Source organism: Engystomops pustulosus, chromosome 9, assembly GCF_040894005.1.
Source record: "Engystomops pustulosus chromosome 9, aEngPut4.maternal, whole genome shotgun sequence".
NCBI lineage: Eukaryota > Metazoa > Chordata > Amphibia > Anura > Leptodactylidae > Engystomops > Engystomops pustulosus.
This window is the reverse complement of record NC_092419.1, coordinates 87,499,858-87,525,672: the sequence shown is the minus strand read 5'-3', so window position 1 is coordinate 87,525,672 and position 25,815 is coordinate 87,499,858. Positions and strand designations below refer to the sequence as shown.

General features: G+C 40.3%; 1 protein-coding gene across 1 annotated transcript in view; it reads right to left on the bottom strand.

The window, feature by feature from the left end:
• The window catches only part of ASTN2 (astrotactin 2), a 377,384-nt gene that overhangs the window by 240,026 nt on the left and 111,543 nt on the right, over nt 1–25,815 (bottom strand). Inside the window, exons 3-4 of the mRNA XM_072124956.1 lie at nt 22,864–23,218; nt 786–893 (exon numbers count right to left, since the gene is read on the bottom strand). Of these exons, the coding sequence (XP_071981057.1) occupies nt 786–893; nt 22,864–23,218 (463 nt within the window). The remainder of the gene's footprint in view (nt 1–785; nt 894–22,863; nt 23,219–25,815) is intronic.

Genomic DNA, 25,815 nt, shown 5'->3' with positions numbered 1-25,815 from the left:
GCTCAGGGATTAACCCTGAGATATGATCCTGCATCAGTGTAGCTTCACCATTCTCAAGGTATGTTTGCTTCATAATGCATCAAATCAATTGGTAGGTTTTCTTTAAAGGGGTCTGAATTCTTTCCGTTCCCACTGTACATCATATGCTGGCGCATGATATGCCAAAGTATGAAAAATTCCCCAATGGAAACAAATTAGATCAAATATTCTATCCTAAGACTGAGAGTTTATTTGTCCCAAATATGTGACTTTTGCTAAATGTCAATGAGTGAAAGTCACCCAGCCACAACCTCTAATTTAGATTAGAAAAAAAAAAACACTCCAACATGGTAGAAATCAATGAGAATAATGAGCAAATTGATCATAAATGTAACAAAACAAGCGCAAGACTGGAAAAGCTAATGTATAATGTGCCATAAATTAGACAAAAAAAGCAATAATGAATGTACCCCAGTGAGTTTTTTTCCTGTTAAATTATGCATGAATCCAACAAAACAAAATAGTGACATGCTCCATGGAGCTCGGTGTAAACAGCTCTCCTGTGTGCATGAAGCCTTATGCATAGTTTAGAGCCGCAGTATTACAGGGTCCTACATTTCATCCTAAACGTGTGCTCGACCTACATTGCCGATGCAGCTATGATGGGTCTCCATGGTTTGGTTTGTAGGCCACGGCTTACATTCTGGGTGGTTGTTTGCAGATATAATAATAAAAATAAATTGCAAAACCTTCAGTCCAGTTTTACGATATTAGTAAACCGGTCTCACTCGCACATAAACTAATACCTTTGCTTCTATAGTGGTTTTCATGCTGTCGTCCTCGAATTGTCAACTGTGCCTCATCGCCTGTTTCTGATCCAGAATTCTCTTCCGACTTCAGATACCCTGCTGGATCTATGAGAAGAAAACAAATGAGAACATTTGTGCCAGAATAACATGTACCGTATGATTGATTCTCATATTTTTCCATTGCAGTTTTAGTTTTCTTGTTTCTTTCTGACCTTGAATGTTCTGAAATACTTTTTTTTTCTGCAGTTTAGGTAAATAGGGATAAATTGGGCTGATGTTTGCTGTAAATAGTCTGTAGGTAAATATGACGTTCTTAACACAGCCTGCAAAATACTTTTTAGCTTTTATATTATAAGTTTATTGTTCCCAAATCCTTGGAATATAAGATTTTAATTAGTGCTTATTGGACCTGAACTGCAATTTCATGTTGGTACCAGACTTTGTGGGGTCTGATCCCTGGGTCCCGACCCTGAACTTCATAAGAAGTTTGGGTCTGTGTTCAGCTCAACCTTCCCCCTGGCCGTTGGCCACGCTGTCATTTAGGAAGGGCATCATCGGGAGCTACAACCCTCCCCAAAATGCTAGCTCACGCAGGGCCACAGTCATTTAGTTTCCACTGGCGACTATGATAGCATTCTAACAGCAATCCCTGCAAGTGCTGATCGCAGGTGTAACAAATGGGGGGTTGGGTTCCTGGATCTGAACAGATTTTTAAAATTTTATCAGGTCCCCTTTGTCACTAATTTTATCAATGATGCCATAACTCAAAGGTATGTAAACAGCTTTTGCAATTTACAACTGACAACAAAATTTAGCAACAACCAATTGAATAACAATCCACCAAAACACAATCCATATGTTACTCAAAGGTCTTGTAAAGGGTTATAGTTTGTTCCAAAGATTAGCACTAGAGTATCAGCTTTCCAAACAGAGCTCATTTATGGAGTAAGGCCACATGCATAAGAACATGTGATCTTTCCGGGCCGCATAGAAGGGATCGTGATCTGTCGTTTGGGAGCAGCATTCACACATCTGATGGCAATAGATGAACACTACCTGGGCCACAAAGACAGGCAGGAATACAATCGGCTTTATATTTGGGGGCCCGGTCAGTCATGGCCAAGTGCATCACTCAAAGTAATAGTGCCGCTGAAATTACGGTTAAAAAATAACCAGAAAACACAGTCATGTCAACAGTAACCCGCAGTAATAAGCATGTACAAGTGACATTGAGGGTAGTAACTTGAGTGATGGATATCCTCTAATAGATCAGGCATACAGGAGGGTATTCTTATTTCAGCAAATTAATGTTATCTTTTGCATGATGAAAAATTATACAATTTTCCATTATACTTTCTGCATCAATTCCTTGTGGGTTTCCTTCTATAGAAAGTTTCTATGTTGACTGGCAGTGGATAGAAAGCTGATCTGGTGCACAGCTTGATAGAATCACAGAGAATAATCAGAGCTGTGTAATATAACGAGCGGTGCACCTGTGTGACCATGGTCAGATTTCTATCCACAGCAACGAAACATATAGGCTTTCCGTAGAATGACAGCAAGCAGAGATCTAGAAAACTGTGAGGAATTGATACAGAGAGTATAATGAAAAATGGTATAACTTTTCATTATATAGACAATAACATCTATTTGCTGAAATGGGAATATCCCTTTAATACATTTATTGTGTGTTCTATAAGTATCTTCCCATTCAATGAAAAGATGACAGTATCAAATGCAATAGTTAACAGTCAACCCTCATAGTCAAGAGCATACTGATGCCTGAAACAACACACTGGAGCTCATTTACTAAGGGTCCGAATATTTCCAATTTGCGCCAAATTGCCACAGGATTTTGGCGCATGCGATCAGATTGTGGCACATCGGCGTAGGCTTTCACGCGACCGAAATCAGGATTTCAGAAAAAATGCGGATTTTAAAAAAACGATTTGTGTCGCAAGATCACGCACTTACATGCACCAGGAAGAAGAAGGTGAACTCCGGCAGACCTCGGCGCAGCAGCGACACATGCAGGATATCGGGCGCACGACCTAAGTGAATCCCGGCAGACCAGAATCCTCGTCGGACAACGTGCCGCGGGATCGCGACAGGATCGGGTAAGTAAATGTGCCCCATTGAGTTGCTATACTGCATAGACAAACGCCTGGATAAGGTTATCCCACAAAAAAACACATGCATTTAAGAAAGAGGTCCCGTGCCCTTCAGAAACACATAATGGGGCAGATTTACTTACCCGGTCCATTCACGAACCAGCGGCGCGTTCTCTGCGGTGGATTCGGGTCCGGCCGGGATTCATTAAGGCAGTTCCTCCGACGTCCACCAGGTGGCGCTGCTGCGCTGAAGAGCATCGGAACGCACTCAAGTTCACCGGCCTATTCCTGGTGAAGGTAAGTGCAAGATCCGTGACACTTTTCGTTTTTTAAATGCGGCGGTTTTTCCGAATCCATCGGGTTTTCGCTCGGCCCCGCCCCCCCCCCCCAATTTTTGTCGCATGCATGCCAGCGCCGATGCGCCAAAATCCGTTCGCGTGCGCCAAAATCCCAGGGCAATACAGGGAAAATCGGCGCAAATCGGAAATATTCGGGTAACACGGCGGGAAACGCGAATCGGGCCCTTGGTAAATGACCCCCAATAGATGGAGACTTTTTTTTATGGAAGTTGGGGACTATAGCTCACAGCATTAGTGTATTTTATTTCTATTTGATTCAAGTTTTTATCTTTGGTTATTTGTTTCAATGTAGAATAGAGAATGATATCTGTCACACCTGTGCAAGATTGGAACAGTAGGGTAAGCCAGATCATGGTGTAAAGAATGGAAAAAGAGATGTGCTCTCTATACTCTGTATTGATTACATTACATCCAAGTGCTTCTCAATACATTACAATATCTACAATATTCAGTAATTCAATTCAAAAAGTGAAATTCATACATTATGTAGAGTCATTACAAACAGCGCAAACTTTATCAAGTGTTTATTTATGTTAATGTTGATAATTATGTTTTACAATCAAGGAAAACCTAAATGATATTATCTCAGAAAATTATAATATTATAGAAGACCAACTGTAAAAATTTTTGAACACAAATGTTGGCCAAATAGAAAGTATGTACAGTAAATGCCCTCAATACTTGGTTGGGCTCCTTTTGCATGTATGACTGCATTGATGCGGCTGATGGTGCTGCAGGGGTGTTATGGAAGCCCAGGTTGTGTGATAACAGCCTTCAGCTCGTCTGCATTGCTGGGTCTGGTGTCTCTCATCTTCCTCTATTCTACATTGAAACAAAGATAAATTATCTATGGAGTTAAGCTTAGGTGAGTTTGCTGGCCAATCAAGTACAGGCAGTCCCCGAGTTACATACAAGATAGGTTCTGTAGGTTTGTTCTTAAGTTGAATTTGTATGTAAGTCAGAACTGTATACTTTATAATTGTAGCCCCAGGCAAACATTTTTTTGGTCTCTACGACTTATGATTTAAAAATATTGGGTTGTCCTCAGAGCCAGGATTAACAATAAAGCTTCATTACAGACATCTTTTATAACTGTTATGGCTGTATATTGTAGCCAAGAGCTAAAGTACAGTAAATTACCAACATCCAGAGGTCCGTTTGTAACTAGGGGACGTCTGTAAGTCGGGTGTTCTTAAGTAGGGGACCGCCTGTACGGTGATACTGTGGTTATTTAACCAGGTATCGCTGCTTTTGGCAATGCGGACAGGTGCCAAGTCCTACAGGAAAATGAAAATTCCATCTCCAAAAAACTTGTCAGTAGAAGGAAGCATAAAGTGCTCTAACATTTCCTGGTGGACGGAAATGGTCTTGATAAAACACAGTGGACCTTCACCAGCAGATGACATGGCTCCCAAAGCCATCACTGATTGTGGAAACTTCACACTAGACCTCAATCAGCTTGAATTGTGCCTCTCCAATCTTTCTCCACATTCTGGGACCTTAATTTCCAAATTAAATACTAAATTTACTTTAATTTGAAAACAACACCTTGGACCCCTAAGCAACAGTCCAGTTCTTTTTCTACTTGGCCCAGGTAAGACGCTTCTGGCATTGTCTATTGCCCAGGGGTGGCTTGACATATGGAATGTGGCACTTGAAGCCCATGTCCTGGATACAGCCATGTGTGGTGGCTCTTGAAGCACTGACTCCAGCAGTAATCCACTGCTTGTGAATCTCCCCATAATTTTTGGATATCATTTTCTTAACATTCCTATCAAGCCTGCCCTTATCCTGGCTGCTTGTGCTCCTTTTTCTACCACACTTTTTCCTTCCACTCAACTTTCAATTAATATGCTTTGATACAGCACTCTGTGAGCAGACAGCTTCTTTAGCTATGACCTTTTGTGGCTTACCCTCCCTGTGAAGTATGTCTACAACCTGTGCCTTCTGGACATCTGTCAAGTCAGAAGTCTTCCCCATGATTTTTAAAGGGACCTGTTAAAACACTTAGGAAGCCTTTGCAGGTGTTTTGCGTTAATTATTCTAATTATTCTAATTTCTGAGATAATGACATTTTGGTTTTCCTTGACTGTAAGCCAAAACATTAACATAAATAAACACTTGAAAAAGTTCACTCTATAGCACTTTCATTTTATGAATTGAATTACTGAAATTATTACTAAAAATAATGTATTCAGAAGCACATGTATTTTTAAGGGGGGGATTTATCATGTTATCTTTTATGTCATAAAAATTATTTCTTGTGAACGGTCAGAAGTTGTGATTATTTCCAACTTACGTTAAATCCACTCCAAGTGGCCATAAAGAGAGCCGGGGTTGGCCGCGGCATGGTTTGCGCACTAGCTTTAAACTGCACCTGTTCTAGCAAAGGTTATAGTGCAATTCTACACCAGACATATGTCAGAAGGCAGGAGGTTCCTGATATATCCAGTGCAGCAGAGAAGCAATATTTACATCATACGTCGAGGACGTGTGACATCATAGTGTATGCGCTGGGCAGACACGAAGAGGAGAAGATGGAGTCACAGAGAAGAAGCCGAAGGTGAGTATAGAGGGCCCGTGCTGTGGACATTTCTTGATTGGGGGGGAGGTAATCTCTACTGTGGTCATTTATGTAAAGAGGGGCATCTGCTGTGGACATTTATCTAAATGGGGCATCTGCTGTGGATATTTTATTAGAGGGGGCATCTGAGTGGAAATTTTATTAAAGGGGGCCATCTGCTGTTGACATATTAATAAAGGGGGCATCTGCTGTGGACATTTCATTAAAGGGGGATTTACTGTCGACATTAAATTAGAGGGAGCCTCTGCTGTGGACATTTTATTAAAGGGGATGTAATGGCAGACACAAACAAAGACAGTGAGCCCTGGCACCGAGACCCCAAATCTGTCCCTACCTACTTATTGGATACCCCCTAAACGGAGGCCAACGTTCCCTTCCTGGTTAAGGTGTGAACACGTAACAATACAGACAAACAAACACAATAAGGCAAGGTATACAATCCGAGTCGGCAACAGCGGGGAATAACAATTACCAAATCACAATCCAAATAGAATAGTCAATACACAGGCAAGAAATCAGAAACCAGAAATCAGAGAATACAAGAGAAGATCTAGTGAACACAGCAAGATAGCAGTTTGACGAGCAAGGAGTCAAGGCTGAACTGGACACTTATAGGGAACTCAGCCCTGCCACAGGGGGAAGGAGCAAGCAATAACAGGTCCACAATGTTAACTCTTGCAAGACAGAATCAGAGTGTGGCAGACATCAGGTCAAACAGACATAGAACCTAGTTCAAACTGCAGGATGACGAAACTCAGTGTCTCCTAATCCTACCAGCACCGACAGAGACAGCAGGCGCAGACGTGACAGAGGAGCTCTGCTACTGACATTTCATTAAAGGGGGGCTCTGCTGTGGACATTTTATTAATGAGGTGCATTTTATTAGAGTAGCAGCCACAATTCCTGCCCTAGGGCTTATACTCGAGTTAATAACTTTTCACATTTTTTTTTTTGTTAGTGGTAAAATTAGGTGCCTCGGCTTATACACAAGTATTTACAGTATTAGAGGGAGGCTGGGCTAGGCAGGTGCTGCAGTCCACATCTCCTACACTGTCTGGGAGATCAGGTCTGGACAGCAGGCGGGGTGGAGGGTTTCATGCAGTTAAATAATGTGATTGGCTTTCCTAAATAGATGGGTTATAAGAGCACGTTTTAAGATTCATCATTAAATTATAATATAATAATATTATAAAATTATATTATTTTTAAAATGTTATAGAATTTTCCAATATACTTTCTGTATCAATCTGTCAGTGGACAGAAATCTGACCATGGTCACACAGGTGCACATGGCAGCTGACACCTTGCAACAAATGGCTACAAAATAAGGATCACAAGTCATATACAGATCAGTTATGTGTGTATACACCATACTACTTATTAATCAAAGGTTTTTTTTTAGAAGTATGAAATACTTTCAATATTAATTCAGTTACCATGTACATTTGAGTTATTTGTCAGATGACTATGACCAGGAGCAACCTATTTACTTTAATTGATAAATTAAAAACCCTTCCTACAAATACAACAATAAATATGGTACATAAATGTAAAAAATGTATTAAAACAATGGATTTAAATTTACTATTCCTTAATTTACCATTTCCTTTAATATTATAGGAAATCAACAGTCTGAAAATAACTTTTCTTAGTAGATTTATTTTGTCTGCCTCATCTCTGAACAAGTTTTAAAATTTATTGGTAAGCTGCCCTATAGGTTCATAAACTTACTTATATTTATATGCAAATTACTTGCAGATGTTGCTCAGGGAATAGAGTAGCTTCAGTGAGCTTTCGGGGTTAAGGTTACTCCAGTAAATTATAAAGCTTGTACAGGGATAAGGCAGATATCGGAAATCTACCTCTGGATCTACTAAGAAGAGTAGATTCCAGATGGTAGATTTCCTTTACGGCTTAGTCTTAATCTTAATCTTAGTCTTAAAGGTCAGTCTTAATAATCACATAACAAGTCAGAAATATTAAGAGGTTCCAAACCCTTATTAATTCTTAAAGTACTCTCACATTCTAGAGTTGCTGGTTATAGGCTTGTTCCCCACCACACCCAGTGGTGCGCATAGCATTAAAGGGCCAGAAATTGATTTTCTGATCAGAATTGATCAGAAAACTGGCATAAACATAATACATTGACCTATATGTGTATGTATATTATGTATAACAGGGGTAGGGAACCTATGGCTCGGGAGCCATATGTGGCTCTTTTAATGGCAGCATCTGGCTCTCTGATAAATCATTGATTAATAGGGATCGGCAGTGTGTACATCTAAGACACACACAGCGATGATCACTGGATGCAGGCAGGGATGTTACCACTGCCTGTATCCTTTGTGTGACCCAGGCGCCATCGCCACACCGTTGCTTAGGTGACAGCACCTGTGTCATAGAGTAGAGCAGCATCCACTCCTCTCCACTCATCCATTGCTTAAGCAACGATGGCAGCGGTGCCTGGGTCATAGAGAAGAGTGAGGGAGTGATAAGAAGCTGCTGAAGGGAGAGCAGGTGGTATTCCCTTTTTTTCTGTGACTACCTATCTACTGGGGGTATGTGCTGGAGCTACCTATCTACTGGGTGCAAGTATGTGCTTGCACTACCTGTCTACTGAGAGGCATGTGCTGTGACTACCTATCTACTGGGGCCTGGGTGCATGTGCTGCGGCTAGCTATCTACTGGGGGCATGTGCTGGGGCTAACTATCTATTGGGGCGGTATGTGCAGTGGCTACCTAGTTACTGGGGGCCATGTGATGTGCCTACCTATTTACTGGGGGTACCTACTGGGGCTACCTATCTACTGGTGGCATGTTCTGTGGCTACCTATTTACTGGGGGGCATGCACTGGGGCTACCTATCTACTGGGGGGCATGTGCTGTGGCTACCTATTTACTAGCAGGCATGTGATGGTGCTACCTATCTACTAGGGGGGCATGTGCAGTGATTACCAGTATACTAGGGGACATGTTCTGTGGGTATCTATCTACTTGGGTGCATGTGCTGTGGCTACATATGTACTGGGGGGCATGTACTGGGGCTACCTATCTACTGGGGAGGCATGTACTGGGGCTACCTATCTACTGGGGAGGCATGTACTGGGGCTATCTATCTACTGGGGGTACCTATCTACTGGCGGCATGTGCTGTGGCTACCCATTTACTGGGGGATATGTACTGGGGCTAACTATCTACAGGGGGGCATGTGTTGTGGCTACCTATCTATTGGGGGGCATGTGCGGTGGCTACCTATTTATTGGGGGACATGTACTAGGGCTACCTATCTACTGGGGGAAATGTGCCATGGCTACCTATCTACTGGGGGACATGTACTGGGGCTACCTATCTACTGGGGGACATGTGCCATGGCTACCTATCTACTGGTAGGAATGTGCATACTGTATGGCTCTCACAGAATTACATTTTAAAATATGACGTGTTCATGGCTCTCTCAGCCAAAAAGGTTCCTGACCCCTGATGTATAAGTATGCAAGGTTAATGAGACCCTGAAACATGATGTTTACTATTGAACAAAAGGGACAAAATATCAGGAAGAGAATTGTGGACTTGAACAAGTCTGCTTTATCCTTGGGTGCAATTTCCATAAATCTGAAAGTTCATCTGTACAAACAATTATATGCAAGTACAAATAAGAAGGGAATGTCCACTCATCATACCATTAATGAAGGAGACAGGTTTTCTATCCCAGAGATTAACCTGCTTTGGTCTGAAGTGTGTAACCCAAGAACAAATGAAGATGCTGGCTGAAAAACATCATACGTGTCTTTTTATATGCTGTACATAAATGTCTGGTCCCAACTGTATATATTTGTGTATTCACCCATATACATAGGGGGAATCAAGGTGCACATTTGAATATCTGTTCATTTACCATTTATTGATTTTCGATTCTCTATTTTCAAGAAGATATTTTGTAGGTGTAGTTTTTTATAGCTTGAATGTTTTTCTGGACCTTTAAATATCCTTAGAATAGGCTATTGATGAGAAATCAGTGTGATCCGAAATTTCCCAAGTACTTTAATCTTGAAAATATAAATGTATTTGTGTGTCTATTTACATTCACACAATGATATTATTAAAATTACATTGTAAAACCCCAGTATATCAAATGTATGTGTACCCAACGTATTGCATAATAAAAGAAGACATTGCCAATAAAATTAAATAATAAGGAAAATAAGAATTCTGGAAAGTTTTTCTGCAGTTTTTATCTCATCTCAGCTTTACTTATGCATTAAGTCACATTTCTTTGACATTTCAAGGAAGAGCTATTTTTTTGTTTCATGGTAAGAAACTGATTTTACAACCTAATCTGCCTCTGTGAACAGTAACACACTGTAAATTTCTACATGAAACTTGCAGACTTCCAGGAGTTCACCATCACAACCATTTCATTTGGATGAATGGGACGGATTTTCACTTTCAGAAATTTTGGTAACAAAACAGCCACATATGTATACAGGCGGTCCCCTACTTAAGAACACCTGACTTACATACGACCCCTAGTTACAAACGGACCTCTGGATTTTGGTAATTTACTGTACTTTAGTCGTAGGCTACAATAAACAGCTTTAACAGTTATCAATGTTGCCTGTAATGAAGATTTATTGTTAATCCTGATTCTTATGACAAACCAACATTTTTAAAATCCAATTGTCACAGAGACCAAAAAAATTTTGACTGGGGTTACAATATTAAAGTATACGGTTCCGACTTACATACAATCTCAACTTAAGAACAAACCTACAGAACCTATCTTGTATGTAACCTGGGGACTGCCTGTATACCCTTATGCTCCAGGTCTCTATATGTGGTTCAATAGATTAATTACTTCCAAATTACGGGTACAATCTGTGACCAGATCACAGGCCCCACAGAGGTCTACGGCTCGTAGTCACAGTGCGGTGAGCAAACAGTGTCTCACTGTATTGTGATGAAGCCGGGTGGCCGTACAGCAGAATAGAGGACATGTCCTATATTTGGCCAGATTTGTGGTCGCTTGGCTTTCTATGGAGAGGGGAGGGGTGAGGAGCGTTCGCCCCCCACTTCTTCTTCTACGCCCGCGTTCCGGCCCTGGGAGACACGGTCGTGTGCACATAGCCTCAGTGGGGAGATACAACAGAAAAGTCTTAGTTAGAACTGTTATAGGTGCCCAAGAGCAGAACTGTTCTAGTTGCTTATGACAACCAATCAGAGCTCAGCATTTTATAAGCAGCATTGAGAAAATGAAAGCTGAACTCTGATTGGTTGTCATAAGCAACTAGGACACTTATGTTCTTAGGCACTTTAACAAATTTCCCCCAGTGATTCTAATGACCCGTGTATTTGTGTGACATCACATGACCAGAGACCAGTTTGTATCCAATTTAGACTCCTATAGAATGACAGCAAGCAGAGATCTAGAAAATCAAGAGGAAGTGATAGAGAAGGTATATGCATAACTTTCCATTATATAAACAATAAAATTTAAAGGACACTTGTCATCAGGTCTCTGTCACTAGTCCTGTCACTACCTGTTGGAGCAGCTCACAAGGATCCATCCCAGCCTTTATCTAGTCAATTCATACATTAAACATTATAAAATCATCTTTTATTTATTATGTAAATGAGGCTGGTCACATGGTCAGAGGCAATGATGTCACCCCTGTTACCCCTCCCTTCTCCTCCACCTGCTCATGTCTGTGTGTAATGTATACTAAAGCACTGCTAGTGTCTGTGCTTTATCTGCTGACATGCTCTCCCTCCTAAAACACATGTGTGAGACACAGACATCAGCTACATAAGTACCTGACATGTTCTGCTATAACATGGCTGCCTGGAGCTGTTGTATCCCTCCTATACACACACAGGCTGCAGGGGGCGCCAGCACCAGGAAGCACATGGAGGAGCCATTACACCATTATACCTCCCATCATTATACAGGCTGTCAGTCATGTGTATAGGAGTATTTCATACACACAGGCTGCAGGAGGCGCCAGCACCAGGAAGTACATGGTGGAGCCATTACACCATTATACGTCACACCATTGTACAGGCTGTCAGTCATGTGTATAGGAATATCTCATACACACACAGGCTGCAGGGGGCGCGAGTACCAGGAAGCATATGGAGGAGCCATTACACCATTATACCTCACATCATTATACAGGCTTTCAGTCATGTGTATAGGAGTATCTCATACACACAGGCTGCAGGGGGCGCCAGCACCAGGAAGTACATGGAGGAGCCATTACACCATTATACCTCACACCATTATACAGGCTGTCAGTCATGTGTATAGGAGTATCACATACACACATAGGCTGCAGGGGACCGCCAGCACCAGGAAGTACATGGAGGAGTCATTACACCATTATACCTCACATCATTATACAGGCATTAGTCAGTATAGCACTGGGGGTGTGGCTGTGCCTCCCACTCATGAATAAGCTGGACAGCTTGAATATGCTAATGACTCATTGGACATTTCACAGGTCATTTGCATACAGCTTTAGGACCTCATTGCTTAGATTTACAAGCATGTAGAGGAACAATGAAGGGATAGAGGCAATGCTTTCTAATGGCAGTTTATGAAAATATATTTAGTTTAGGGGGTTATTTTGCCTGACGGGTTCTCTTTAATTGCTTAAACTGAACAACCTCTTCTGCTGGCAAAGTACTTCTAAATATTTAGTGAAAATTGGAGCTCTGTATTTTTTACCCCAGAAATTGTTTTTTTTTTTCGTATCATTCTTTATTCATAGTTTCATAGTTTCTACGGTTGAAAAAAGACACTTGTCCATCAAGTTCAACCAAGGACGGGTAGGGATTGGATGAGGAAGGGATTTAGGGGAAACAATTCTATATAACATAACCATCTATATAACATAACCATCAAATATTGAACATGAAGCAATGTAACAAAGCACACATAAACAATGTGCACTAGTTAAAGGGGTAATCCCATCTGGGCATTTACATTTAATTTAATTAATTTCCCATATGTAAACATTCTTCAATTCGATGTTATTAAAAAAAATGTTCCTGTGTGAAGATAATTTCTCATACATGTAGTCACATGGTCCCTTAGAAACCAGATGGCTTCCTCGGATACGACCACCTCACATTTTGGCAGCGGTGGCCAGATATGCGCTATTGAGTCCTGCCTGACCCTCCTGGCTTCAGCATTCATTACCACAGGACGGCTGTAGGACATGCAGTAACTCCCAGGCATTTCATATACAAAAACCTTTTGTTTCTTTGTGCAATCCCTCCAGCAGAGGCGGCCATATACGAGGAAGCTATCTTGTTTCTAAGGGACAACATGGCAACATTTATGAGAAATTATCTTCACACAGGAACATTTTTTTAATAACATCCAATTGAAAAAATGTTTACATATGGCAAATGAATTCAATTAAATGTAAATGCCCAGATGGGAATACCCCTTTAAGGACTCGCAGTTCCAAACAGTACAAAACAGTAGGTTCTACATCAAGTAGGCTCAAAGACGAACATGCATTTGATAATCTGGATAGAAAGCAGGATTATTTAACTTAAAAAAGTATACTGAGCATACAAAGTCATGAATACAGTAGGGGCAATGCAATGGTAGCCTGGGACAACAGGAGCACTGGAGGAGGTAAGTATAGGTTTAAAATTGTGACAACTGCCTAAAAAGAAATTGCAACACAAGAAAACATAGAGAACATATAAGAAAGGCAGGTATCAGCAAACAGTAACTTATATCAAGAAATAGAAACAGAAAATAAGGCACATAACAAGCAACTAAAAGACAAACATAGGTGACCCATCCATCCTCCCCAATATATATTACATAACATTAGTACAAATATACCCAGAACAGCGCGTCCTAAAAGCCACTTTCTATAATCTCTGGATTCTTACCCTAATACACGCTGATCTCTTCCACCATATGGCCTGTAATTCTGTTCCAAATTATGAACAATCATTTAATCAGGACAGAGATTTTTTGTTAGAAAACTAAAATTGACCTGAGAAAGAAATGTTTTGGAAAGCAATAACCTGACACTGAAATTGAGCTAATTGTTATCTGCTCTGATGCGTGCGAAACATTTATTACTCACTCCAATCCCGTGGAAGGTATTGACAATTATATTAGTAGTTTATAATTGTTAATTACCAATTTTTTTTAAAAAAAAGCTAAATTTGATTCCAAAAACACCCCAAAAGCAGTAATATTGTGTATGTATGATGCAATTACTTACAATAATGTATTAACTGCATCCAGAAATCATCCTCTGTCAGTAGAATATGGCTGAGGAAGCTGAGTTTTGTCTCTATGTTTCATACTTTCCTGACTTTCTTGTTGTGAACAATGGTTTATGTTTGGCGCCTGTGTTTATTGAATTGCGGCCCACCTATCAGCAAACCTCAGCTTACCTTACTAGTCCTCAGTTAACCAAGCTTACTTGCCATCAGCCTTATACCGGTTATCTCCTCACTCTTTTGGCTTTTTTCTCCTGGTTTTGTTTATTTGGTACTTTGTTTGCTTTTTCTGTTGTGACCTGTCTCTGGTGACCATTTTTTTCTGTGTGTGCTGTTTTGTTTATGTGTTACATATGTACAGTATATATTATATACATATATAGAAAAATCTAAAGATTGGCGGCACTCCTTTTTATATTTCTATTGTTGGGGGACGTAGCCTGTCCTAAGGTGTGTGCACCTAACAAACTTTTCATTTGTTTTGCAGTGCCGCTAAAAAACTTCTTTTTGATATATATACATATGCACAGACAGTCACCAGGCTACATACAGGATAGGTTATTTTGTTTTTTGGTCTTTGTGACACTTCGATTTTAAAAATGTTGGATTGTCATAAGAACCAGAATTAACAACAAAGCTTAACTGCAGACAATTCTGATAACTGTTACAGCTGATCATTGAAGCCTAGCGCTAAAGAACAGTACGTTACCAATATCCAGAGGTCCGTTTGTAACTAGGTCATCTGTAAGTCAGGTGTTCTTAAGTAGGGGACCGCCTCTTGATGTATTGGGCGGGCAGCTGTGCAGCATTTATAAACGCAATGCCCCCCCCCCCCCCCGTCACGTTTCACTGGTGTGAAGGTGGCGGATCAGGGCATATAATCACAAATGCTAGCGATAAGATAGCATTTGCGATTATTTCAGGGTCCTGATAAATATGCCCAATAGTTCTTATCAACATCCCTTTTAATGGTAAATTGGTAAGACTATGACAAGAATCAATTACAGATTCATCAATTAAAGGAATTTCACTGTGAATTAATGTTTTTCTGCCAGTGACTTTGATCCAGCTAAGCTTGATGGGGCTGATTAATTAATACTGGAGTGCAGTACACCTGTCTTTTCATAAGTTTGTCTTCCCTATTCCTGTCCTGTCTCCTTATTCAATGTAAAGAATATCATCCAGTGGGGGCTCCAGTATTATATTTCTGCTATGGGTTCTCCAGTGTAATATTTCTGCCGTGGGTTCTCCAGTATTATATGTTTGCTCTGAGGGTCTGCAGTATTATCGTCTCCTCTGGAGGTCTCCAGTAATATTGTCTGCTCTGTGGTCTCCAATATTGTGGACATCTGCTCTGTGGGTATCCAGTGTTACATTTGTCTGCTCTGGGGGTTCAAGCATTATACAGCTGCTGTGGGGGTCTACAATATTATTGACTGCTATGGTTATGGTCTCCATTATTATCATCTGCGTTGGATGATCTTCATTATTATTATTGTCTAGTCGGTGCACTGTGTATAGCAGTGGTGGCGAACCTAGGGCTCCAAGGCTCTCTGTGGGCACTCAGGCCATCACCAAAGAGGACGCAAGTTATCTTCATGGATTCCCAGATAGCCCATGACTTCCTGCGCTCAGTGCTATGTGAAACTACAGGAGGAATGGGAAAGGGTCGGCAGATCTGCATTATCATTGTAGCTCCTGCTCTAGGCCTGAAAATTCTTCCTATTCAAGGAACCTGATTTTGTCACTCATTCTTTCTACTGTATTGGAGTTCTCAGGATACTGATTGTAAGCTATGACAGAGAAGGGGAAAAGAAGTTACTGCTTAAATTAACATATTGGCACTTTGCGATAAATAAGTAGGGTTTGGTTGTAGTTTTGGCACTCAGTCTATAAAAGGTTCGCCATCGCTGGTTTCTAGTGTTGTTATATGCTCTAGTGTTTGTATTAGTTATTGCACAAAGGCAGTATTTGGTTTCTGGGGTGGTATTTGTGCTGTAGTGTTGTGGTTGGTGCATCCAGGGTTCTGGTTACTAGTGCAGCCCCATGAAGTTGAGTGGTATGACACTGCAGCCCTCGGGCCGACAAAGGCTGTGCACCTTGCTGTATAGCATTGTAATAATTTTTTATCTCATTTTGTTATGTGAAATGAATAAAAATAGCAATCCGAGTACTGGGTTTTTTCATTTATTTATGGAATTTAGCCATTTATGTATTTTCTGGAGGAATGGAACTCTGACCCATTTTCTGGTATTGGGCGAGTATCACGGCTACCCTCCTATGGCTGTTTTCTTTGTACATCCATGACTAAGCAGTGTTTTTATCTATTTTCACTAAAAGATGAACACTTCTGGTACTAAAGTACAGATTATCCGCCCCCTTTCACATGTCAGAGGAGGAGCATTGTCTATGAGCTCGTTGTTCTTAGAAATGGTCCTAGAGACATTAATGCAGAGTAGAAATGAGCATATAATGAAATACTACCTGTAATTTCAGAAATGTCAGGATCTATGTCAGGTAATACGTTATCTCATGTCAGAACTGCATGCACAACAGTAGATGAAATTGATAAAATTGGAAAATGTCAGTGGTTTACTTACTGCTAAACGTGATGTGATCACTAATGCAGAGCTAGACACCCAGATGCTTGTTTGTGTGGGTATACTCAATTACATTCATGTAGAAAAAGAGGAGAATTTGTAGTCCTAAGATCTCATATGAAGCTGTACAGGATTTGAAAAATCTAGAATTATATTAATATAATTGGTTTATTACTGAAATCGGATTTATGTACAGGAGTCTATCCTGGAGCTCCACAATATGGATTTCTGCTCCCGGCACCCTTGCCTAAAAGATAAAGCAGCGTAGGCTGATGTCATGTCTCCATCTAACTTTTGTGTTATTTTCAAATGTAGCAACAGTAAAATGAAAGGTTACATGAAGTTGGATCCATCATACGATGGACACAAATGTATCCCTATAGACACTATTGATGAAATTGGGGCCATGTTTATGCAGCCTGGTGCACTATTTCTCCCTAGGTTTTTAGAGACTCTATGATATGGGTTCCAATGCAAATGTGAAAATGAACTTAGATAGCACACCCAACTCTGCATGGTGTGTGTAAAAAGTTATTATGATCCCTAAAAGTGATTGTGAGCGTCAGAACGGTCTATAATCTGTGATGTCATCATAACCCTGAGGCAGCACACCGCTGTCTTGGAGTTGTGCTGGACTCGGACCTCTCCTTTGAACTGTATATTCAATCTGTTGCTCTCTCTTGCCGGATGCAACTTAAAAACATTTCTTGAATCTGACCATTTCTTACAATTGAAACCTCTAAAACACTAATTGTAGTTCTGATTCGCTCTCGTATAGACAACTGTAACTCCCTACTAATTGGTCTTCCACTCACTAAACTCTCTCTGCTACAATCCATTCTCAATTCAGCAGCCAGTGAAACGGTACATACAATTCCAGTCCCTGCACTAGCTTCCCGTCCCCTTCCAAAATTAACCACCCTTAATCACAAAGCTCTTCATAATGCTGAACCTTCCTCTCCTCTCTTATTTCACTCTATTGCTCATCCCATTCTCTTCAACCCTCCAGTAATGATAGATTATTCTTTTCCTTAATCCGAATCTCCAATTCTCTGGAATGCCTACACTGGACTATCAGACTAATACGCAACCCCAAAAGCTTCAAACATTCTCTTGAAACCCATATACTTAGACAGGCCTATCACAATTGCTGACTCCATGCAACTTTAAAGGAAACCTACCACTTTTTAAACTTTATAGCCGAAGCTGCTTCGGCGCAGGGTGGTACACACTTGGTGCACCAAGCGCGCGACCACGTGCGTGGCTCTCCTTCACTTCCTATGTAGGCGCGAGCATGGTCGCGCTCATGGTGAGCCGAGCGTGTACCACTGTGCCGAAGCAGCTTCGGCTATAAAGTTTAAAAAGTGTTTTAAACCGCGATGCAGCAGTTTAGGACACTAACAAAAATAAGCTCCGGTACCAACTCACCCTGAGCTGGTGCTCGGTATTTCCATCTTACACCTACCATATCATGTGCTAGGTTTCCTTTAACTCTTTTTTAACCAGTTCTGGGTGCTCCCCCCATCTGTTATCTGGAAAATGCCAGGTACCAGGCTCCAGGCTTTTCTGCAGTCTCTGCCTTTGGACTTTGTATATAAGATGGTGGTTGATATTTGGTTCAAGCAGCAGCACTTTTATTACATTTTTTATTTATTCCATTCCCTTATACCTTCTTATTTATTTATTTATTCCATTCCCTTCCATTCTCTTATACCTCTTGTGTCACCCCCTCAACCTCATAGACTGTAAGATGTTGCGAGCAGGGCCGTTGTTTCATATGACTTTTATTACTCTTATAATGTCTTATTTTATTTGCATATGTTCTCCAAAAGCTACAGAATTTAATGGAGCTAAATAAATAAAGATTATTATTATTATATAAAGCTTCAGAGTCTATGGCCCCTTTCACATGACCATGTATGGTGGCTGTATGCTAGCCTTAGAAATGGCAGCACACATAGGGCCGCCATAGAAGTGCATTGTGCATGGCACGGAAAAAAGATAGAACATGCTCTGTCTTTTGTCGTTTGTACAGCCCAGCAGCATGTCTCAGTATGGAGAGTAAAAAAGCGCTCACCGCTCTGCCTATTCAGCCAAATGTATGCTATGCCTGGGTCCCAGTCTGGGCGTGGCATACATTTGTGTGATAGCAGTCTACTAGCGTAAGCTTATGCACAATTGTGTACATTATGGGCCACAAACAGGCCCTGTGTACGACCAGGTGGACATTGGCAGGAGGACACTGTTCACTCGATGACCATAGGAAATTACAGGGCAGGTCCTATTCCTGCTGGGATTAAGCCACTCATTTCCTATGGAAATCAGTGGGGTGAGCTGGCTACTTGGCATAGACATGGTGTGACAGCATGCATGCTCCATATGTTACCACACTATGACCGGGTACAATAGAATTCAATGAGGGCCATGAGCAAGCCACACTTTGTGTGGCTAGCTTGAGGCCCCAAAATACGGTGGAGTGCATAAGGCCTAGGATAGAGATGAGAGAAGATATAGTAAATGTGCAGCCTCACGATCACTGTTTAGGTAAAGCATCCACAAGCACAATAAAGTGAAAACTAAACATCTTTCGACTATATACTATAATGCATGTTACTGATGTTCAAGGTCCGTAAATACTCATAATATTGGAATCCAGCAAAGTCATCACACTTTGGAAGACTTTGCTTATCCTTCATGACAATATTTCAACAAAATTTCAATAAAGTTCCTTTTCCACCAAATCCAAAATACAAATGTCGGCAATGATAAATGTATATGTCACATATAAAGATTATCACATGTACCCAACTATTTTACCTCCGACTTAAAAATATCTGTAAGGGTTTCTTGCAGAAGCTTTATTCAGATGATCAAGTGAATGTCATGTGATGAAAGTTAAAAATAAATCCACTTGAATGTTTCCTCCAGCAATGCCTCCTACACAAGATATCATACTGTCCCACACTGTCAGTCAGGCAACCTGCAGTCACATTACCCAGACAGAAATATCCCATGATTGAGAAGAGTTATTAAAAATAAGGAATTAGCGAGAAACTATATATAATCTGAACCATATATATTATACACTTATATATGATAGCTGTCTAATGGAAAGCTCAGCTGATTACTGAAAGTTACCGATCAATTTAACAAACTTCTTATGTGCCATAGTGACATTTCAAATGACATGTCCGGCTGGGGTCCAAGGGTGAAATTGCCAGGATGGAGCAGAGGCATGTCACTCCAAACTGTTTTCATTCCTTCTGGGTAGATTAACATAAAGTGCTAAAAGTGATATACAGGCAGTCCACGACTGAAGGACACCCGACTTACAGACGACCCCTAATTACAGACAGACCTCTCTGCCCTCTGTGACCTCTGGTGAAGCTCTCTGGATGTTACTATAGTCCCAGATTGCAATGATCAGCTGTAAGGTGTCTGTAATGAAGCTTTATTGATAATCTTTGGTCCCATTACAGCAAAAAATTTTGAAAAAAAAAATTGTCTGGAGTTACAATTATAGAATATACCAGTTCTGATTTACATACAAATTCAACTTAAGAATAAACGCAATGAACCTATCCTATGCGTAGCCCAGAGACTGAGCTGTATATACTGAAAGATACTGTTGACATGTATTTTTATAAGTGTTTGTCATTATATATTGTTGTGTAATTTGTTGCAAAGGTAAATCCAATAAAAAAAAAAAACTGAAAGTGCAGTGACAAAATACTGATAAAAACTCCATGCACACCATACACCACTCACTAAACAAGGAAAATGTAACAAAGCCAAAGGAAGATCTCTCATGATAAACCACGGACACCTACTCATAGATCCAGGCACTGTGACTGTCATAATCTTCCTATATTTTTACAATAAGAAAGGAAGGGCCAGAAGAGTAGTTGAATAACACCCGTTATACAAGAACAAAAAGTAAATACAAGAGGGTGTCCATAAATATAAGTTCATACATCTTTATTAAACAACTCATTAACTTGATTAAAAACCATTAAAAAGCACTCATGGTGCATAAGACAAAAGACAAAGCATTAGTCCCGGCATGCAAGTCAATCAGGTAAGACAGTGGTTAGGTAAAGGATAAAGCATATGTCCAAAGATGAAGTCAAATAAATAAATAATGTGAAAATGAATTCATATTACAATAGTGTAAATCAAGTAATAGTTGTAAGGACAACCAAAAAATCACACTACCCCTGAGGAAGCCTGCTTGTACAGGCGGAACGCGTGGGGATTCCTCCTTAGTTCCCGGCTCTCTCTGACCAACTAACTATGTAGGTAACAGTGGATTTTTTGGTTGTCCTTACAACTATTACTTGATTTACACTATTGTAATATGAATTCATTTTCACATTATTTATTTATTTGACTTCATCTTTGGACATATGCTTTATCCTTTACCTAACCACTGTCTTACCTGATTGACTTGCATGCCGGGACTAATGCTTTGTCTTTTGTCTTATGCACCATGAATCTTCCTATATTTGTTATCCATGGTCCCCTTCCTTTATCATTGTAACCCCAGCCAGAATTATTTTTGGTCTCTGTGACAATTTGATTTTAAAAATGTTGGGTTGTCATAAGAACCAGGATTAACAATAAAGCTTCATTGCAGACATTTTAGAGAACTGTTGCAGCTGATCATCGTAGCCTAAGGCTAAAGTACAGGAAATTACCAACATCTAGAGGTCCATTTGTAACTAGGGGTCGTCTGTAAGCTGGGTGTTCTTAAGTACGGGACTGTCTGTATAAGAGATACAGCATGCGGAGGAAGATTCTACAAAACAACACAAAATACACAACCGTGTCACACACACAGACCGCTGTGCACACACTACTCTATTGATTCATTCTACAACTCAATGGTAAAGAGAAAACAGCTTCACAGAGTTGACACCTTTTGAACTAGCATATATGGAATGCTGAGGAGGACCCTAATGGTAGAGCTGTAGGCACTGCCAAAGGGGTGCTCTTGGTAAATCCAGTGCGGCTGCTAAGTTGTCTCCTCTGTACCATGCCTCCATATCGCAAAGTGACAGACCATAACGCGTCCTGCTTCCAAGCACTGTCTAAATACTGAAGATGTGACCCCTGTAGGGAAATCTGAGTTCCCCAACACAGGTGTAAGAGGCGATCCTGCAGGTGACACTGAGGCCCTGGATCTGCAGTTGTTAAAGGCCATCAGGGTTGTGTAGATAGTAGGGTGTTTGGCTAGTGGTTGCCACCATTTCCTCTCTACCCAGGGAAGACATGATAAGGGGGGGGGGGGGCTGGAGAAATGCTGATCACCTATGCCTTCAGTCAATAATTCAAGCTTAGATGTGAGGCGTAGTAGTACTGTGTGACGCAGGGGAGTGCTATGTTCCCCACAATCTTAGGGTAATGTAAAATCTTTCTTTTATGTCTTGGAGGTTTATTAGACCAGACAAAGGCAGAAAACATCCTCTATACTGAGGTGAGAAAGGAAGAAGGTCCTGATGGGTAAGGGATAAAGAAGGCAGGGAATGGCATTCATTTTAATAATCTCTACCAAACCAGGAGAAGAAGCCTCCTGACCACCTCTGGAGATCAGCCCTGCTGGAAATCACCTAGCAGTAAGGGAGGGAAGTTCAGTAGGAACGTCTGGTCAAGATCTGCCAGGAAGTTGAATACCTAGGTATTTAATTGAAAAAGAGTCAGAGTATAGTTCGTTAACCCTAACTGATGGTGTCAAGTTGTAATACGAGGCTGTGACCAATGCATTTCCCACCCTCGGCTTATACTCAAGTCAATAGGTTTGGTAAAATTAGGGGCCTCGGCTTATACTTGTGTCTGCCTATACTCGAGTATATACGGTATGTTAGAAAAATGTTCACAACCCCCCCCCCCCCACACACACACACACACACAATATCATAAATCCTCTGAAATGACAATTACTCTTTAAGCTCTTTTTATTTAAACTCTTTACATACAATTTTCCTTTGGATATATTTTAAGGGTATATTTAACATAGTTATCATCTGCCAAATAAAGAGTTAAAAAGTTTTCAGGCATGCAAGGATCTCTGGAAATGCTAAATATTGTAGTACTTTTGGGGGGTATATTTGTGGTTTTAAGCAAAATAAAAAAAAAAAAAAATTAGTCAATAATTTTCTAGCCACCTACCTCTTTTTTGTATTTTTCTCTTCTCTTTTCTCTCTAAAGTCATTTGCTTTGTGTTATCCAACTGATTCCCTCGCTCCGTACATCTTTGAGCTTCTTCCTCCTCACAATCATAATCATCCAAAATTGGGGTCTCTCGAATAGACATTCTCAAAACTGAGCTATGAGGTTGCAATTTAGATGATCTAAAGTCCCGAGAGGGGGGTCCTAGCAGAACAGATGGGATATAGTGAATTTCATGGGTGGCTTCAGTGCTGGCACTCTTTTGTGGAATTCTTCTCCGCTTGTGCCAGCGACGCTGAGCAAACAATGCAACCGAGAAAATTAGCAGAAGTAAAAGCAAAGCGATCAGTCCTCCCTGCACAGAAAACAGAAAAACACAAACTTTAAGCACGGTTGCACATGTAATCTTGTGTTAGTCAAACAGAAAAGTAATATACAATACATCAAGTTTTACAAAACTGTTCCTAAAGGAAAAAGAAAATCTGTCAAATATCTACATAATCAATAAACATAATACAGTAAAGGTTTAGTGGCAACATCTGAGTTAATTAGAGACACACATTTGTTAGTTTGTCAAGGCACACCTGAAACACACTGCTTCTTTGTGCAAGTCTATAGAAATCATTCAATATACCAGGAAGAGAATTGTGGACTTGCTTAAATCTGGTTCATCCTTGAGTGCAATTTCCACAAACTTGAAGGTGCCTTGTTAGACTGTACAATCAATTATACGCATGTACAAACAAGGCGGGAATGTCCAGCCATCATAACGCTCAGGAAAAAGTCGGGTTCTCTGCCCAGACATGAATCTACTTTGGTACCAAAAACAAAAGCGAAAGACCTTGTGAAGATAATGGCTGAAGCTATATTTTTGTCATTATCCACAGTGAAACAAGCCAGGAAAAAGCCATTATGCCAAAAGATACATAAAAAAGACAGATTAAAGGAAATCTACCATCAGATAAACTGATGATAGAGTCATATAACTCAACCCATCTTCTTAGCTTTATAAAAATTTTTTATTACTGTATTGAGTATCGCTTTTGTAGAAATATGGACTTACAGTATATTCTAATGCTAATGCTAATGAATGGGAGGTACTCCTGAGCCCCTCCTGGCTCTGAGGGATAATAATTTATTCACGCCCACTATGTAGCTGGGTCCCAGCCCGGTATCCGTCAGACTGCCGTTGACATCACCTGGAATTCTGTAAGTCTCACGCACACAGGCTGAGAGTTTCTTTCTGAAGGATACTGGGATGGGACCCATCTATATAGGGGTATGAATAAATTATTAGCCCTTGGAGCCAGGAGGCCAGGTGCCTAAGAACTTCCGACTCATTCCAAGAATGGTCTCCAAATATCTACTTAAACAAACTTAAAGGGGTATCTCCATTACGGCAAATTAATGTTATTATTCCTGTTATAAGAAGTTATACAATTTAACAATATATTTTCTGTATGAATTCCTCATGGTTCTCTAGATCTTTGCTTGCTGTTATAGAAAGCTTTTATGTTTACTTCTAGTGGAAAGAAATCTGACGATGGTCACACAGGTGCACGGCTCGTTATATCACACAGCTCTGATTACTCTCTGTGATACTAACGAGCCGTGCACCTGTGTGACCATGGTCAGAATTCTGTCCACTGGAAGTAAACATAGAAGCTTTCTATAGCAGGACAGCAAGCAGAGATCTAGAAAACTGTAAGTTTTGACACAGTTTCCTGTTGACATAGTGGGTTTTGGCAATAAACATTATACTAAGAGTTTTACTTATAGGAGCACCATAATGTTACTGTACGTTGTAGTGACCGGTATATTAAGCCGGAGGCAGGATTTAATATACTGGCTGTCAACTTTATACTGTCAATAGTATTGCAATGTATTGTAAGTGCAATCAGACTATTAAACCTTCTACACAAAATAAAAAAAGGTATAAAAAACATAATAACAATTTGCATATCCTTAACCTTTGGGTAAACAAGTGAGATTTCATATAAAAGAGGAAGTTCTACAAGAGATATTTAATACCCTACCTGAGGGTGTTGGTAGTTTAATGGGATAAAATTTGGTAACAGGTTCCCTTTAAGTGATCTGTTCTGGTGATGTCACCTGGATACAGAGTGTCTAGGTGACATCACCAGAACAGTTTGTTTTAATAGAAGTAGAGTTGACTTTAGCAGGGGCCACATGATACTACACTAATATCTTGGTTCCACTGCACTGAACAGCCAAAGAGCCTTGAGCGTTTAGATGAACCCCAAAATAAAAGTTTAAGGGGGTCAGATCGGGAGACCTTTGTGGTCATTCAACTGGTCCACGAGAATCAATCCACTTTCCAGAGAACTGCTCATATAATAATGCTTGAACCTTTGGGTCCATCTGAAGGCAATTGTCTATGCTGTGAAGATACAAGATGTGTAGCATCTGAAACAACGGAAGCTTGTGCGGTGTTGCTATCACTGTGTCCAGAGTGGGAGTAGAACGTTGCATTGGCAATGCAACACAATGGGCAACACTTGAAAGTGGTCATAAGTGGTCATAAACTTGTAAATAACTCATGAAAGAATGAAGTTACGTTAAAACCAAGCACACAGTTTTTCTTGTGAAATTCACAATAAGTTCCCATTGGAAAAAAAAGTTGGATCCAAAATGGTGAACTTCAAAATGGCCACCATGGTCAACACCCATCTTGAGCACATATGCTAATGTGCCACAAACAGGAATTTGATAACCATTGACCACAAACAGGAAGTTGATTGCCAACCATTCCCATTTTATTAGGTGTATAAATGCCCCACCCTTTAGTTATGTCCCATGTTATTTCTACGGAATATCAGTGGTGAACATTATATATATATATATATATATATATATATATATATATATATATATTATATATATATATATATTGCAGCTTGTTTTGAGCCCACGATAACTGACTGTACAGAA